Source organism: Neofelis nebulosa, chromosome 15 (assembly GCF_028018385.1).
Source record: "Neofelis nebulosa isolate mNeoNeb1 chromosome 15, mNeoNeb1.pri, whole genome shotgun sequence".
NCBI classification, from domain to species: domain Eukaryota; kingdom Metazoa; phylum Chordata; class Mammalia; order Carnivora; family Felidae; genus Neofelis; species Neofelis nebulosa.
In genome coordinates this window covers 71,405,275-71,420,589 of record NC_080796.1, presented here as the reverse complement: position 1 = coordinate 71,420,589, position 15,315 = coordinate 71,405,275, and the positions used below count along the sequence as shown (strand labels likewise).

The window sequence follows — 15,315 nt, the reverse complement described above, 5'->3', positions numbered from 1 at the left end:
TGCTGCAGGGTCAGGGGTGGTGGGCAAGAGCTCTTGACCCCTGCACCTCCCCGAGCCCCTGCTCAGGCCTCCCGAGGCTCCACGATTCCTGCTGGTCCTCCCAGGAGGAGGGGGGCTCCTGGGGGGGCCCAGATGTACCCAAATCCCTCCCATCAAGCGATGGCCCAGACTCACGGGAGCAAGCAGCACAGAGGGGTCCCCAGCCCCTAGCAGAGTGGCCTGCCCACTACTGTGTCAGCACGGCAAGGCAGGGGGTGGGAGTGGGGGGTTGAAGGTTAGGACCCGACATGCTGTCAACGGAACCACCTGGAAAGAGTATTTGAATTCCCGATGACAAACCGAAGAATTAAGAGACTCTGATGATAAGATGGGGCGCCTGGGTGGCTCCGTCGGTTGAGCGTCCGACTTCGGCTCAGGTCATGATCTCACCGTCTGTGAGTTCGAGCCCCGCGTCAGGCTCTGTGCTGGCAGCTCGGAGCCTGGATCCTGCCGCGGATTCAGTGTCTCCCCCTCTCTCTGCCCCTCCCCTGCTCACGTTCTGTCCCTCTCTGTCTCTCGAAAATAAATAAAATGTTTTAAAAAAATTTTTTTAAAAGAGACTCTGACAGTAAGAACTGTGTCCACCTCAAGGAGGTCAACCGTATCCACCGGGACTCTCATCCACTGGCAAGCGGGCTGGGCCCTGGGGAGGCCGAGATTAGCACAACTGGGTCTGGTGGGGACGGCAGCGAGGAAGGGGGTGCCAGCTTGCTCCCAGGGTCACGAGCTGTGGTGATGTGTGGCAAGCCCCCTCACCTGCTGGAAGTGACCTCTGAACAGCTCTGGGGGTGACCCGTGATGGGCGCGGGGCACCGCAAGCGGCTGGGGGAGCATTTCAGTCCCTGGGAAAGAAACCAGGGGTCGGTCCAGCAGGACGCAACTCAGAAGAGCAGAGCCAGGAGAGTCCGCTGATGGTTACTTTTGCCCCGAAGGGAGGAGCCTTGACAGCCGGATCTCTGGGGACCTTCTCCCCATTCCCGCAGAACATTCACCGGGGTTGGAGCCAGGCCTTCAGGATGGCCACACAACTCAGACCGGTCGTCTGGGACCGTGTGCACGTCTGTGTGCAGAGAGGCCTTGGGATGGGTTCATTCACACGTCCGGTGGGACTTCGGACTTTGAACTTACAGAAATAAAATTGCCTTTTGATTCTGCCGTGTGGATTCCCCCCAACACACACGGCGGACGGGTACTGTGGTCCCCCTGGGTGCCGGGGGGCCGCCCCTGGCCCGCCTGGCCTGCCTGGCAGTTTCCAGGGAGGTTGTGGGGAAGCTGGCAGGGGCCGAGCAGGGCCGGGTGCCTGTCTGCCTCAGCCTTCCCCGCTAAGCCCGCCTGGCCCGCCCTCACTCTCCTCTCCCTGTTTGTTTCCGTTGCTGGGAGAGGGGAAGGCGGTGCCCGAGGGGTGGGGTTCAGGGGCAGCCGGGCCAGGGCTGGCTGGGACCATGGAAGTATTAACCGTCAGGAGAGCTAACTGCCCGGCCCAAGGGATAAAGGTTCCCTGTTCTCCCCCGCCCTCTCCTTCCAACAGCCCACCCCACCCCACAAAATGCTCCGAAGAGTCCTGTGTTTCCAGAATTTCGAATGCTTGCCCACATGGCTGCATGAGGTACCTGAAGGGGTGTGGTGTAAAAAGAGCCCGGACTTGTTTCGTGTGGTCCCGGCAGCCAGGCGGATGCAGAAAATGACACTCGGACCATCGGGGCTGATCTGAGACCGTTTGGGTTGCCTGTTGAGGTAATGAGCATCCTGTCTCTCAAGGTGTGCAAGCCCGAACTGTCCAATCGTTTGGTGAGAGGTTGCAAAAGGGATTCAAGCGCAAGAGGCCCCTTCCAGATTTGAGACTCTGATTTGGTGCTCACCCCACTAGCCCCGGAACCATCTCTCCCCAGGGGCCATGCAGAAAAGCTCCTTAGCTCTGGGCACTTTCTCCCACTCTCCGCTCCCACCCCCTGCCTTGACTCCTCTTTCCAGGAGTCTCCTGAGAAAGCCACCGAAAATCTCAACCCTATTCCTGTCCCAGCCTCAAAGTCGTCAAAAGGGCATTGGGGTGATGGGCACGCCTTGCCGAAGAGTGCATGCAGAGCACAAGGAAAATGCAGAACCGGCACCAGGACCGAGAGTGTCCCAGCAGGGAGGAAGCTTAGAGGGAAGGTCTGGCTGTGTAAAGCCAGGCAGATCAAGAACGACCTAGCCTCTCCTGGGACTCGACCTAGCCTCTCCTGGGACTCGAGATTTCTGTGATGTTGGAAATGAGCTTCTTCGAGTAACCTTGGGTGATTTGCTGGAATACGTCCCAGAGTATGGGAGGGGGAGGAGAGGGGGAGAAGTCACCCTCTGGTCTGGAGTGTTACCTGCCAGGCTCCCCCTCTGCAGGGGGAGCGGCCAGGATGGATAAGAGGGGGAAACAGTGAGAGACTTTGTGGCCTCCACACCTCGACTCCTTGTCTGAGACTCCAGCGTCTCCCCTCCACTGTCACCGAGGCGGCTGTCACCCTTTCTCACCCCAAAAGCCCTGTCTGGCTTTGAACTCTCTGAGCCCCTTTCATCCGAGCCAAATCAAAGTGCTTTTACTGAGACCAATTAATGTCTGGCGGTGACCCGAGTCACAGACGGGAATGCTGAGGCTTTGGGGGTGCCGAGGACATCCCAGCACCCCACTGAGTCAGGGACAGCTGGGCTTGGCCACCAGGGAAGGCTGCTGAGTCATGCAGCCGCCTCTCCGGCAGGTACGGGGGCGGGGGGGGGGGGGGCTTGAGCCCGCCTCCCAGCCCCAGCAGAGGGTGACGCAGGGAGCAGGTAGGGGTGCGAGGCCAGCCCAGAGCCGGGGGACATGTGCCCGCGCGGCGGCCACCTACAGAGCTGATCCAGGGCTCTAAGGTGGAGCCCCACCCCTGGATTTGCCAGACTACACCCGCCCGGCCTGACCCTGCGAGGACCCGAAGACCCAACGGGCAGAGGACAGGCAGTTGGGAAGATGCTCGGGAACCCAGACGACAGAGTCAGGAGCTGGAGCTTTGCTTTTCTCTTCTTTCTTTTTTGTTTTGTTTTGTTTTTTTGCATTTACGTCAACGAAGACGCACCAAACAGTACTTCCCGATCCCCCAGCCCTGCTTCCGCACACGCTTCTGCCTCAGAGCAGAGGGTGGAATGCTAGAGCCTTCCCTGGGAGAAAGCACGCCCCCCCCCCCAAAGGCCCGATGTCTAGCTGGTTGTTCCTGAGCTGTGGGCCCCCCGCCCCCAAGTCCGAGGCAAGCCGTCAGGAATACCCCACTTCTAGGAGCCGACTCGGGCCGGCCCTGACGCCTGCGGGAGCCTGTGCAAGGTGTCGAGGAATCCCAAGAGTAGCAACCAAGCCCGTCTTCCACATCACGGGCCGATTCCTGGATTCCTGGAGGGGAACGACTCCCAGACCGTCTGCACCCGCCCAGAGGTGGCCGTGTGCCCCATCCCCGAAGCGAGGCCTTCATTCAGACCTGCCACCACCCCCCCGCCCCCCCCCCCCCCCCCGCCGCCGCGGTCTAGGCCACGGCAAGATGGTCTCGTTCTTAGGCCGCGGGAGCTGCCAGGCCCCGCACACCCGCGGTTTCACGAGCAGCAGTTGTGGTGAAATGCAGGCCATGCTTTAAGCCTGTGAACTCTGCCCGCTTCTCCGCACAGGGCCTCACAGGTCAGCAACGGGCCTGGAACACCCTTTCTTCCCGATCTGCACTCCGACGGGGCCCTTGCCTCCTTGGCCCTCAGATGGGTGACTCAGGAAGGGATCTGGGCAAACTCCAGGCATCCGAGGCCCTTTCTGGCTTTCCTGGCAAGAGGTTGCCCCGGCACGGGTAAGGGCTCACTGCCTGGTCCCCGCAGGTAGTAACCGCAGTTGAGGAGCCTGAGGAGCTAAACCACCACAGAAGGCGCCGGAATCCTCAGCGGCGTGCCCGTGAGGTCAGGGGGGGTCTCCCGTCCTGGGAGAGTACCACATCTTTCCAAGACGGGGGGGGGGGGGGCGCACTCAGGGCCACTGAGCAGGAGGGAGGGAGCCCCCCGCCCCAGCAGCTAGCCTGGGCAGGGTGGGGCAGGCGGAGAAGGTGCCTGGGGAGGCTTCCCTGACGAAGACGAGGCACAGGGAGAAGCTTGCCTGCCCACTCTCCCTGGGCCCTATGAAAAGAGCACTCTTGCCCGAGGCCCTTATGACCTGGCGTTGCAAACACCCAGGACGTGCCCGGCACTGCCCTCTGTGTCCTCTCGTGCAGGGCCCATGGAGGGAAGCAAGGCTGGGCTGTGGATTCGAGGCCTAGAGCACCGAGGGGGCGGGCTGGAGCCTTCCCCACCCCCCTGGCATACAGAACGGGAAACGGCTCCACCCCTGGGCCACAGCTCTGCAGCCCACAAGGAGCCTGGTGAGCGGGGTCCTTCCAGAAAAGGCTGAGACTATTCTAGAGGCACAAGACATTTGGCGTGGAGCAGCCGAGGGAGGAGCAGGAGCAGACTGGCCAAGCGAGAAGCTTCCGGGAGGGTGGACCCAGGTCCGCTGCATCGGGTGCCTGGGGGGTACCCAGCCGAGGCAGGCGCTCAAGAAGCCTTTGAATGCGTGAATGAATCAGAGTGTTTGAGGGAAACGGGAGGCCAGCTGACTAACAGAGGCGACAGTGGCCTTGGGGAGCCCCAGCTGCCAGAGTTAGGAGAGAGCAGGTGATGGGGCAGCCGGGTCTGGGCGAGGAGCAGGGCCCTGGGTGGGCCTGGGGGTGGACGGGTGTCCGTGTTGAGGCACTGCCTGGAGTGGAGAGGGCAGAGCAGGAGGGTGCAAATGCCACCCCCACCCCCCACCCCCGCCACAGGAGGTGGGGTCTGAGTCACAGGTGGGGGCCCAGCCCAGCCCCTCCCTGAGAGACAGCTCCAACCGCTGGCACTGAAATACCTCTAAACCAGGCGTGGGACAGGGGCAGAGCAAGGCTGTGCTGAAGGAGGACACGAAGGCCACATCCCAGGGCCCCAAAAAGGCCAGAGGACGCAGGGCGAAGGGCCCGAGAGGCTGGGAGGGACCACCTGCAGAGGGCACCTTTCGGTCCCCTGCCCCAGGCCCTCGCGCCGCCCTCGGCCCTGGCTCCCGTTCAGTACCCTGCGGCAGACACGGCCCCCCGCCCCCAAGAAAGCTGAGCCGTTCCTGAAAGAAGTGGGATAAATTTAATCTGTACCTCTAAAATGTCTAGGCTAGTGGCAGTCATGGACGCCCAGAGACTGGGCAGAGCCTGTCCCCTTGCAGGCGTCCCCGGGGACACGGAGGCCCCCCTCAGTTCACAGAGGCGGCTGGCAGGATGTTGGCTCTGCGCTCGGCTTCCACACAGTATTTCTCAGGGAGGCCCGTGGCTCTGCAGGGGGCAGGGGGCGGGACAGGCGTGCGTGGGCCGTGGGACCAGACAGAAGCAGCAGGAAGCAGGCCCCGGTGGGGGTTCCGGGACCTGGGGGCCCGCGCCCCCCATCCCGGCTCCTACAATCCGTCCCCCAGACACGTTCCCGTCAGGGCTCCGGCCCCTGCCACGGATCCAGGAGGCCCCGGGCCCGGAACCTTCTGCGGCAGCCCCCCCACCCCCACCCCTCCGGAGTCAGGAGTCGCCCCGACTCCTTGGGAGTCTCCCAAGTCTCCCGTCCTTGGGAGAGGGGGGCACGGGGCGGGGCGCAGGGATCCGGGCGCACCTCAGCTCCTGGATCTTCTTCTTCTTGAGGTCATCGATGCGCTCGCGCCGCTTCTGGGCCTCCTCCTGGAGACGCCGGCCCTCCTCAAAGGTGGCGACGCGGTCCTGCACCTGCTTCTGCTGGTTCTCGCGCACTTGGCGCCGGAGCTCGTCCGCGTGCCGCAGGCGTCCCGCGGCCTTTTGCTCCGCCTCCAGCCGCTCCTTCTCGATCTGCTCTCTCTGAGCCCTGGAGGAGGGACACCGGCTGCACCACGGGAGCCTTCCGGAAGGGCTCCTCCGGTGGACATGCTTCAGAGACCGCAGCCCCGCCCACTGCGGCCCTTTTCCGGGGCTCAGAGACCAGAGCTGCCCCCAGGCATGCGGCCCCCTCCTCAGCCAGGCCCGGCACCGCGGGCGGGCTCCGAAGGGCCCCGTGCGCGCTCTGGTTCTCCTCCATCACTGTTTTGAATTTTTTTTTTAATTTTTTTAATGTTTATTTTCGAGAGAGAGGGAGACAAAGTGTGAGCAGGGGAGAAGCAGAGAGAGGGAGACACAGAATCCGAAGCAGGCTCCGGGCTCTGAGCTGTCGGCACAGAGCCCGACGCGGGGCCCGAACCCACAAACCGTGAGACCTGAGCCGAAATCGGACGCTTAACCGACTGAGCCACCCAGGCGCCCACTGGTTTGAAATTCTTAATACTTTTTGAACGAGAGATCCCGCATTCTTATATTTCACCAGGAGCTGGCCTGTGCTCAGGGTTTCACCCACTGGAAGCTACTGTTCCAGCTCTTTCTGTCGTACAATGCAGAACTCGTCTCTGGCTTGTTCTAAGATAGTCTCTGTCTCTCTCCCTCCCTCCCTCCCTTCCTTCCCACAAACAATAACAATGACATTAACAAAACTGCAACGGGGATGCTTAGAAGTGACAAGGTCTGACACCTGTCGTGCAGGCTCTCGTATTTGCGGGAAGAAGGCGGGAGCTCGCCAAATTCCCCACAGGGGCCTCTTCACGAGGGGACTTTTACGGGCCCTGATTTCCCTGGCCAAGCAGCCAAGCAGCCCGTGTGGGCCAGACAGTCTCCGGAAAACTCAAAGGCACTGTGTTCACATCCCAGGGGGAGCGCGGTGCTAGGCCACCCTGAGCTATCATCTTAGTTCTTTCTTCTTTATTTTTATTAAATTGTTTTTTTAATGTTTATTTATTGAGAGAAAGACAGACAGACAGAGCATGAGCAGGGGAAGGGCAGAGAGAGAGAGAGAGAGAGGGAGACACAGAATCCGAAGCAGACTCCAGGCTCTGAGCCGTCAGCACAGAGCCCGACGTGGGGCTCGAACTCACGAACCTCGAGATCATGACCCGAGCCGAAGTCAGACACTTAACCAACGGAGCCACCCAGATGCCTCTTGACAGAATCAAAACCCAAAACAACATGTGAAATCATCTCAGGCAAGGATTCCTTACCTGCCCCCCTGCCCTGAGGGTACTCGTGTCCCCGACAAAGCTTCCAAAAGCACAAGTCACCTGCTCATCTCCCCAGACCCACAACACACAGCATCGTCCCAACTCTGGGCACGTCCCTTACACCGGCGGGCACCTCCCAAACCCTGCACTTGCCACGGAGCCTCCCAGGCTGTCAGGAGACACGCGCTGGCTTCCTCACCCCTCTGTGTTTAGACTCCAAACCTCCACTGCTCAGACACATCTGTGACAGCAGGAAGCCTTGCCTCTTTGCCTCACCCTTATTCTCCTAGACGGAGAATTGTTTTCTGTTGTTTTACATCCTGCGAGACAGGGTGGAAATGGGAAGCTGCGTGTGTCACTGGAGATCCCCTGGGCTGGCAGGCAGTGGGAAATCTGAGTGGGGAAGAGCCTGGTCACTTCACGGGGTTAGGGCAGTGACCTTGGAGCCTGGGCCTCACCCCCGACCAGTTACATCAGAATCTGTGGAGGTGGAGCCCGGGGCCACAGTACTTGGTGAAAGCTCCAAGGCAATTCTCAGCACCACGGGGGAGGGTAGGTCAGCTCTCCCTGCCTAGACGGTGAGCTGAGAGTCAAAGGCATCCCTCTGTCCGGAAGCAGGAAGCCCATGTAGAGGCCATCCACAAGGTCATGCTTTGAAGTAGGAAAAGTTGGATTGCTGGCTCCGGGCAGGGACATTCCTAGCACTGGAAGACACCTGGCCCGGTGGTCACGTGGCCCTGGAGACACCAGGTCTAGATGCTAACCCAGAACAGCAGGTGAGACCGAACATCTCCGAGGGGCTGGTCTCGCTTTAATAACTGGCTGGTGCATATGCTTCGGGCAAACAAAGCAAAGAAGGGACAAATGGGTCAGGGGCAGAAGGAGGACCTTAATTTCTTTCCATTAATATTTATTAGTGCCTGCTAAAGGCATGTGGCAGTGAGGGCAGGCATCTGAAAGGTAGTTTGGAGCCCAGGGGCAGAATCTTCGGGGCCATTAAGGAAGCTGCCTTCCTCGGCAGGCTTCGGAGACCACGGCATGACCCTTGAGGGCAGGCAAAGGCCACCGCGGCTGGGGGAGCAGGCGGGGGGGCCCAGGGTCCAATAAAAGACCAAGACCCTGGCCCTGGCAAGGACAGAGATTCCTACAGATCTGCGCTGCCTCTGGCGGGGGGGCCCTGGGGTCTGGCATGCAACTAATGGGGTCAATACCAAGGAGGACCTCTGGCACATAGACCAGGTAGACCAGGAGGCCGGGCCGCACCTCTCAGTCTCTACTCACCGGAGCACGATTTCTGTAATCTCGTATCCACACCCCCATCGCAATTCGGTTTGTTTCTTTGAAAGCTGCTGCTATCACAGAGTCCGAACCAGAGCAAGAAAGGAGTCACTCCTGGTGAGCCCAGAACACTTAGCCCAGGGGGTGGGGTCTGGTGGCGACAGGTGACCCCGACCGATGCCAGAGCAGCCGTGACGGCTGGCGGCTCTGGGGGGTGAACGACGGACGGGCAGGGAGAGCGACAGTTGTGAACACTTCACTCCCACTTACAGGTGGGAATTATCGCGGAGACAAAAGACAACGAAAATAAAAGGATGACGAGCTGTCAGGAAAGACAGATGGATACAGGGGAGGTCAATCCAAGTCGGAGTTGCTCACATCCTTCCCACAGCGATGGCCATCGACAGTGTTTTGTTCACCTCCAATATGTCCCACGGCGGAGCCTTGAGTTTACGTGTTTGATACTGTTTATCAAATGAGTGGCAGAGACACGCCCGCCCCCCAGAGCTCTTCTCCAGTGACTCACAAGCTTGGTGTCCGAAGCTCTCTCTGTTCCTCGTAATCTCCTCCACCTGCTGCATCCTGACCCCTAGCCAGCGGGGGTACGTCGAGGCAGGGGAGGGCAGAGGGACCAGACGTACACTTTTACCTATGCCTTTAATCCTCCGGGATGAACAATCCGAACAATACCCAATTCTTTAGACACCTCCGGGTGCTGGTTTCCAAATCCCTAATCAGAAAATTCTTGGCTCCTGGGGCGCCTGGGTGGCTCAGTCGGTGGAGTGTCCAACTTTGGCTCAGGTCATGATCTTCACGGCTCGTGAGTTCGAGCCCCGAGTCGGGCTCTATGCTGACAGCTCGGAGCCTGCTTCGGATTCTGGGTCTCCCTCTCTCTCTGCCCCTCCCCCTCTCAAGCTCTGTCTCTCTCTCAAAAATAAATAAACATTAAAAGTTCAAAAAAAAAAAAAAAAACACGAAAACCTCTTGGCTCCCCGTTCTTGTCTTTGAAACATTTCAACTACCCATCCATTCAGAATGGCTCCACCGTCCCGGGCAAGAGGAGAGCACCTCTGTCTGTGCGCCTGCCAGCAGGGTCCTCCCCCCAGTGCGGGCCATCCCTGCCACAGGCCAAGGAAAGGAAGCCGGGGTGCCCAGCCCCACCTACCGAAGAATCCTCTCGAAATCGTCCCGGTCCCGTTGCACCTGAACGGCCAGAGCGTGCTCCTTGAAAGCCACCTGTTCCAGCCGGCTCTGGCGCAGTTTGGCCTCTGTCTCCATCTTCTTCTGGGCGTTTTCCTTTTCCTTCCTGCGCCACTCCCTGTCCGCAACCTCCTGGTTGCGCTTGGCCCGCAAGGCGTCCTGGGAAAGGAGAGGGTGGGGAGACCAGCGAGGGTGCAAACCGACCCCGAGACCCAGCGGGCACCTCAGGAAGACACCGGCTGCAGACTCCGACACGGCCTGCTTCGAGGCGTGGCGTGGATTTCTCTGGCAACAAGGTCATTGCAGGGAAGAGTACATGGAATCTCGTAGAACTTTCTGGTCCACAGATACCCCGAGAGGTCACCTTGCCCTCCCTCGCCGCCACCCATCCCGATTCTTTCCTCCCCAGACCTCGAACACCTCCAGGCGGTCCTGCGATTGCCTCTCGTTTTAAAAACTGCTAATGATCGGGGCGGGCCTGGGTGGCTCTGTCGGTTAAGCGTCTGACTTCGGTTCCAGTCATGCTCTTGCGCTTCGCGGGTTCAAGCCCCGCATCGGGCTCCTGCTTCAGATTCTGTGTCTCCCTCTCTCTCTCTGCTCCTCCCCCCCCTCATCAGACTGTTCAAGTCTAGGTAACCTGCATCCCCTCTTCCGCACCTCTGCCCTCCAGGGTGGTTTCGCAGGCTGTCAAAGGGGGTAGTTAAGGGAGTGGGGGAGGCACAGGGGAGCCGAGACTGAGCGGGTACCTGCTGTGCCTGGTGATCCTGTGCCCTCTCCTGCATGGCCCTCAGCCGGGTGATCTCCTTTTCCTTCTCCCTCCGGATTCTCTCCTGCTCAGCCTCAAACTCTGCTTCTCGAGCCTGCCAGGAAGAAAAGGTCTCGTAGAGCAGCCCCCACCGCTGCAGCCTTGCAGAGACACGAAGCCCCCGCAACGGTCTGTCCGGGGTCTCCACTCCCTGACTGCTTTTCGGGTTGGACAAAACAAAGCCAGCAACGCACACAGGCATCCCAAGCCCAGCCTTCACGCTCCATCCACTGCGTCGCAGACCGTGTCCGAGGAGCAAGGCCAGTGGGCCGTCTCTCCAAGTACCAACTGCGACATCCTGCGTGTCGTGTAAAACGCAGCAGGTGGGGGTCCTTAGTCCCTGGGCACACGGCCAGCCACACTTCGGGCAGTCCTGCGGTGGCCAGCAGATACCCAAGAAGCGAACCATCAGAGTTGGCGCCCTTTGCCGCTTCTCAGAAAGAACAGACATATCCCTACAATCTTCCCAAGCCCGGCTTCCCAACTAGCATTCTTGGGTAGTCATAAGACTAATGGCTTGGGTCAGGCGGAAACGTGATCCTCCCATAAAGAATGTTCTGTAGCCATCATTCTACCTGCCCAGGCTTCTGTGAAGCCCAGTGAGTTGCCCGCTTGTGTTGTGCACGGGGGGCTGTGTGTCAAGCTGGCCTCGGTTTCACCTCGCCCCAGATGGCAGGGCAGGGAACTCTGGAGACTTCCACAACCAGTCTCTGCCTTTAGCCCTAGAGGGGCAGCCCCGGCTGCAAGAACAGAGGCCCCTGTGAGGTGAGTCTTGTGACATGGGCTGTGGGCGTGCCCAAGCGCCCGACCACTATGCCTGTCGCCAGCCTATCCCAGCTCCGCCCCCTGGTGTCCCTTCCACGTGTGAAGACCAGCCCCACTCTTCTCCTGCTCAGAAATCTCTGGTGACTTCCCCACCAGTCCAGGCCTCCAGCTCCGCTCAAGGTCCAAGGGGTCCCCAACAACCTCTCTCAGCTCCCCGTCGCCTCACCACCTCATCTCCTGTCATGACGGCCACGGGCTCTGCAAACTGTCCACCAGCTCCCACATGTGACCAGCTTATTACCACTACATCCACCCATTCAGGGAACTGATGGCTGAGCTCCGCACAAAGTCCACGGCATTCCAGGTACGTTCGACCCGGTCTGCTATTGGACACACAGCAAAGCATTCGGGGTATTTTGCATCAGTCAGTGACAAGGCTTACAAGGTGCTGTAATGGTTCAGTGAGACAACACCTGTAAAGCACTTCGCACAGAGCCCGTGCACAGACTGAGCTCCCGACGTACGGCAGTTCCGTGATCACTGTGATGCCCCAACCATCTCTGTCCCCAACCATCCCTGTCCCCAACCATCTCTGCCCCAACCATCCCTGTCCCCAACCATCCCTCGCCCCAACCATCCCTGACCCCAATCATCCCTGCCCCAACCATTCCTGTCCCCAACCATCCCTGACCCCAATCATCCCTGCCCCCAACGATCCCTGTCCCCAACCATCCCTGCCCCAACCATCCCTGACCCCAATCATCCCTGCCCCCAACCATCTCTGTCCCCAGCCATCCCTTCCCCAAGCATCCCCGCCCCCAACCATCTCTGTCCCCAGCCATCCCTTCCCCAACCATCCCCGCCCCCAACCATCCCTGACACCAACCATCCCATCCACAACCATCCCTGTCCCCAACCATCCCTCACCCCAACCATCCCTGACCCCAACCATCCCTGCCCCCAACCATCCCATCCACAACCATCCCTGTCCCCAACGATCCCTGTCTCCAACCATCCCTCACCCCAACCATCCCTCACCCCAATCATCCCTGCCCCAACCATCCCTGTCCCCAACCATCCCTGACCCCAATCATCCCTGCCCCCAACCATCCCTGTCCCCAACCATCCCTGCCCCCAACCATCCCTGTCCCCAACCATCCCTCACCCCAACCATCCCTCACCCCAATCATCCCTGCCCCAACCATCCCTGTCCCCAACCATCCCTGACCCCAATCATCCCTGTCCCCAACCATCCCTGCCCCCAACCATCCCTGTCCCCAACCATCCCTGCCCCCAACCATCCCTGTCCCCAACCATCCCTGCCCCCAACCATCCCTGCCCCCAACCATCCCTGTCCCCAACCATCCCTCACCCCAACCATCCCTCACCCCAATCATCCCTGCCCCAACCATCCCTGTCCCCAACCATCCCTGACCCCAATCATCCCTGTCCCCAACCATCCCTGCCCCCAACTATCCCTGTCCCCAACCATCCCTGCCCCCAACCATCCCTGTCCCCAACCATCCCTGCCCCCAACCATCCCATCCCCAACCGTCCCTGTCCCCAACCATCCCTGACCCCAACCATCCCTGTCCCCAACCATCCCTGCCCCCAACCATCCCTGTCCCCAACCATCCCTGCCCCCAACCATCCCATCCCCAACCGTCCCTGTCCCCAACCATCCCTGACCCCAACCATCCCTGACCCCAACCATCCCTGACCCCAATCATCCCTGCCCCCAACCATCCCTGTCCCCAACCATCCCTGCCCCCAACCATCCCTGTCCCCAACCATCCCTCACCCCAACCATCCCTGACCCCAACCATCCCTGCCCCCAACCATCCCGTCCACAACCATCCCTGTCCCCAACGATCCCTGTCCCCAACCATCCCTCACCCCAACCATCCCTCACCCCAATCATCCCTGCCCCAACCATCCCTGTCCCCAACCATCCCTGACCCCAATCATCCCTGCCCCCAACCATCCCTGTCCCCAACCATCCCTGCCCCCAACCATCCCTGTCCCCAACCATCCCTCACCCCAACCATCCCTCACCCCAATCATCCCTGCCCCAACCATCCCTGTCCCCAACCATCCCTGACCCCAATCATCCCTGTCCCCAACCATCCCTGCCCCCAACCATCCCTGTCCCCAACCATCCCTGCCCCCAACCATCCCTGTCCCCAACCATCCCTGCCCCCAACCATCCCTGCCCCCAACCATCCCTGTCCCCAACCATCCCTCACCCCAACCATCCCTCACCCCAATCATCCCTGCCCCAACCATCCCTGTCCCCAACCATCCCTGACCCCAATCATCCCTGTCCCCAACCATCCCTGCCCCCAACCATCCCTGTCCCCAACCATCCCTGCCCCCAACCATCCCTGTCCCCAACCATCCCTGCCCCCAACCATCCCTGCCCCCAACCATCCCTGTCCCCAACCATCCCTCACCCCAACCATCCCTCACCCCAATCATCCCTGCCCCAACCATCCCTGTCCCCAACCATCCCTGACCCCAATCATCCCTGTCCCCAACCATCCCTGCCCCCAACCATCCCTGCCCCCAACCATCCCTGACCCCAACCATCCCATCCCCAACCGTCCCTGTCCCCAACCATCCCTGACCCCAACCATCCCTGTCCCCAACCATCCCTGTCCCCAACCATCCCTGTCCCCAACCATCCCTGACCCCAACCATCCCTGTCCCCAACCATCCCTGCCCCACACATCCCTGCCCCCAACCTCTGTTCCTGCTGTTGCCTGCATCTCCTGGCATCTGAAAAGCAAGCCAAAGCCAAACAATAAATAAATTAAAAAGCTTTGTTGAGCTTCATTTTCTGTGGCTTGCATTTGGAGCATACAGGTATATCCGATCCGCCATTTTCAGAACACGCCCGCGATGTCCCCCTGCCTGCCATCCCTGCTACAGGGAAGTAGGGCACGTTCTCTGTCACCACGGAGCCTCGGAACTAGCAGGAGGGGCACACACATGCAGCACTGAATGCCTTTCCTGCCACCTTCAGTCCTTCCTTCTCGTTTTACCTAACTCCACGTTCGCTCTGTCTAAGCCACGCTTAGAAGCTGTTTTCCACTCTCCACTCCTCACTGACCCTGGTCCCTCCGGTTCTCAGCCCGGCTCCTGAGTGAGCCCACATGGCGTGAGCAGCCTCTCCTGGATCCCCTGCTCTGCGCCACACCTGTGCTCGCGGCTTCCACAGCCACTGCGGGAGAAGGCTCTATTTTCTAACACCCAGGACGGGATGCCCAATGTAGGAATTTTCACAAGAAAGTTATGGGGCAGGTGACCCATGATTACTGGGGATATAATTATGCAGAGGCCATCAGGAATCCACAAAAACTTCACTTTCCCCGAGAGTTTTCATTTTGTTCCCTGCCTGTACCTGACCCTCATCCAACTTCTAATCAAAGGTGTTAACAAGGATATAACACCGTAAATTGGGTGTCCCTCGAGCCTGCTCTCTCTTAATGAATAAGTGAACCGGCCAACATGAAGAGGAAAAGGAGCCAGGTCCTTGAATGAAGGACATCCATTTTGAAAGGGAGGCATGGCTGCCTGCGGTGAGTCCCCTTAGATCTCAGGCCTGCCTCTCCGCGTCGTAGATGTTTCGTTCGTGGCCACAAGCCCCAGGCCTCGGAAACCTACTATCTTCAGGGGCGCCTGGGTGGCTCAGTCCGTGGAGCGTCCAGCTTCGGCTCAGGTCACGATCTCGCGGTTCATGAGTTCGAGCCCCACGTCGGGCTCTGTGCTGACAGCACGGAGCCTGCTTCGGATGCTCTGCCCACCCCATCCCGCCCCACCCCTTCCCTGCTTGCGCTCAGAGGAAGAAAGAAAGAAACTTACCATCTTCTTTTTGGTGAACTCCATCACCATCTGGTCCGCCAGCTTCTCCTGAGCGAGCAGCTCTGCTTTCTGTTTCTGGTTTTCGTCGTTAATGCGCTTAATCTCGGCTTGCATCTTCAATTTTTCCTGGTGCCTTCGTTCCATGTCCTGAAGGAAGGAAGCCTCCAAGTGGAAGGGGGCAAGACCAGGAGACACTGGCACGTGGGGGCAGAGAGAGGCAGGGGGACGCGCGCCGACTGCG

At 60.0% G+C, this 15,315-nt stretch overlaps 1 protein-coding gene across 5 annotated transcripts in view; it reads right to left on the bottom strand.

Annotated features, from left to right (window-relative positions):
* Window positions 1–5,194: 5,194 nt before the first annotated feature.
* Window positions 5,195–15,315, bottom strand: part of CFAP45 (cilia and flagella associated protein 45) — a 29,193-nt gene continuing 19,072 nt past the window's right edge. For all 5 annotated transcript variants that reach the window (XM_058700312.1, XM_058700310.1, XM_058700313.1 and 2 more), the window contains 5 exons: window positions 15,075–15,221; window positions 10,387–10,500; window positions 9,606–9,799; window positions 5,722–5,946; window positions 5,195–5,396 (listed from right to left, as the gene is read on the bottom strand). In XM_058700312.1, coding sequence (XP_058556295.1) covers window positions 5,318–5,396; window positions 5,722–5,946; window positions 9,606–9,799; window positions 10,387–10,500; window positions 15,075–15,221 — 759 coding nt within the window. In that variant the 3' untranslated portion in view covers window positions 5,195–5,317. The remainder of the gene's footprint in view (window positions 5,397–5,721; window positions 5,947–9,605; window positions 9,800–10,386; window positions 10,501–15,074; window positions 15,222–15,315) is intronic.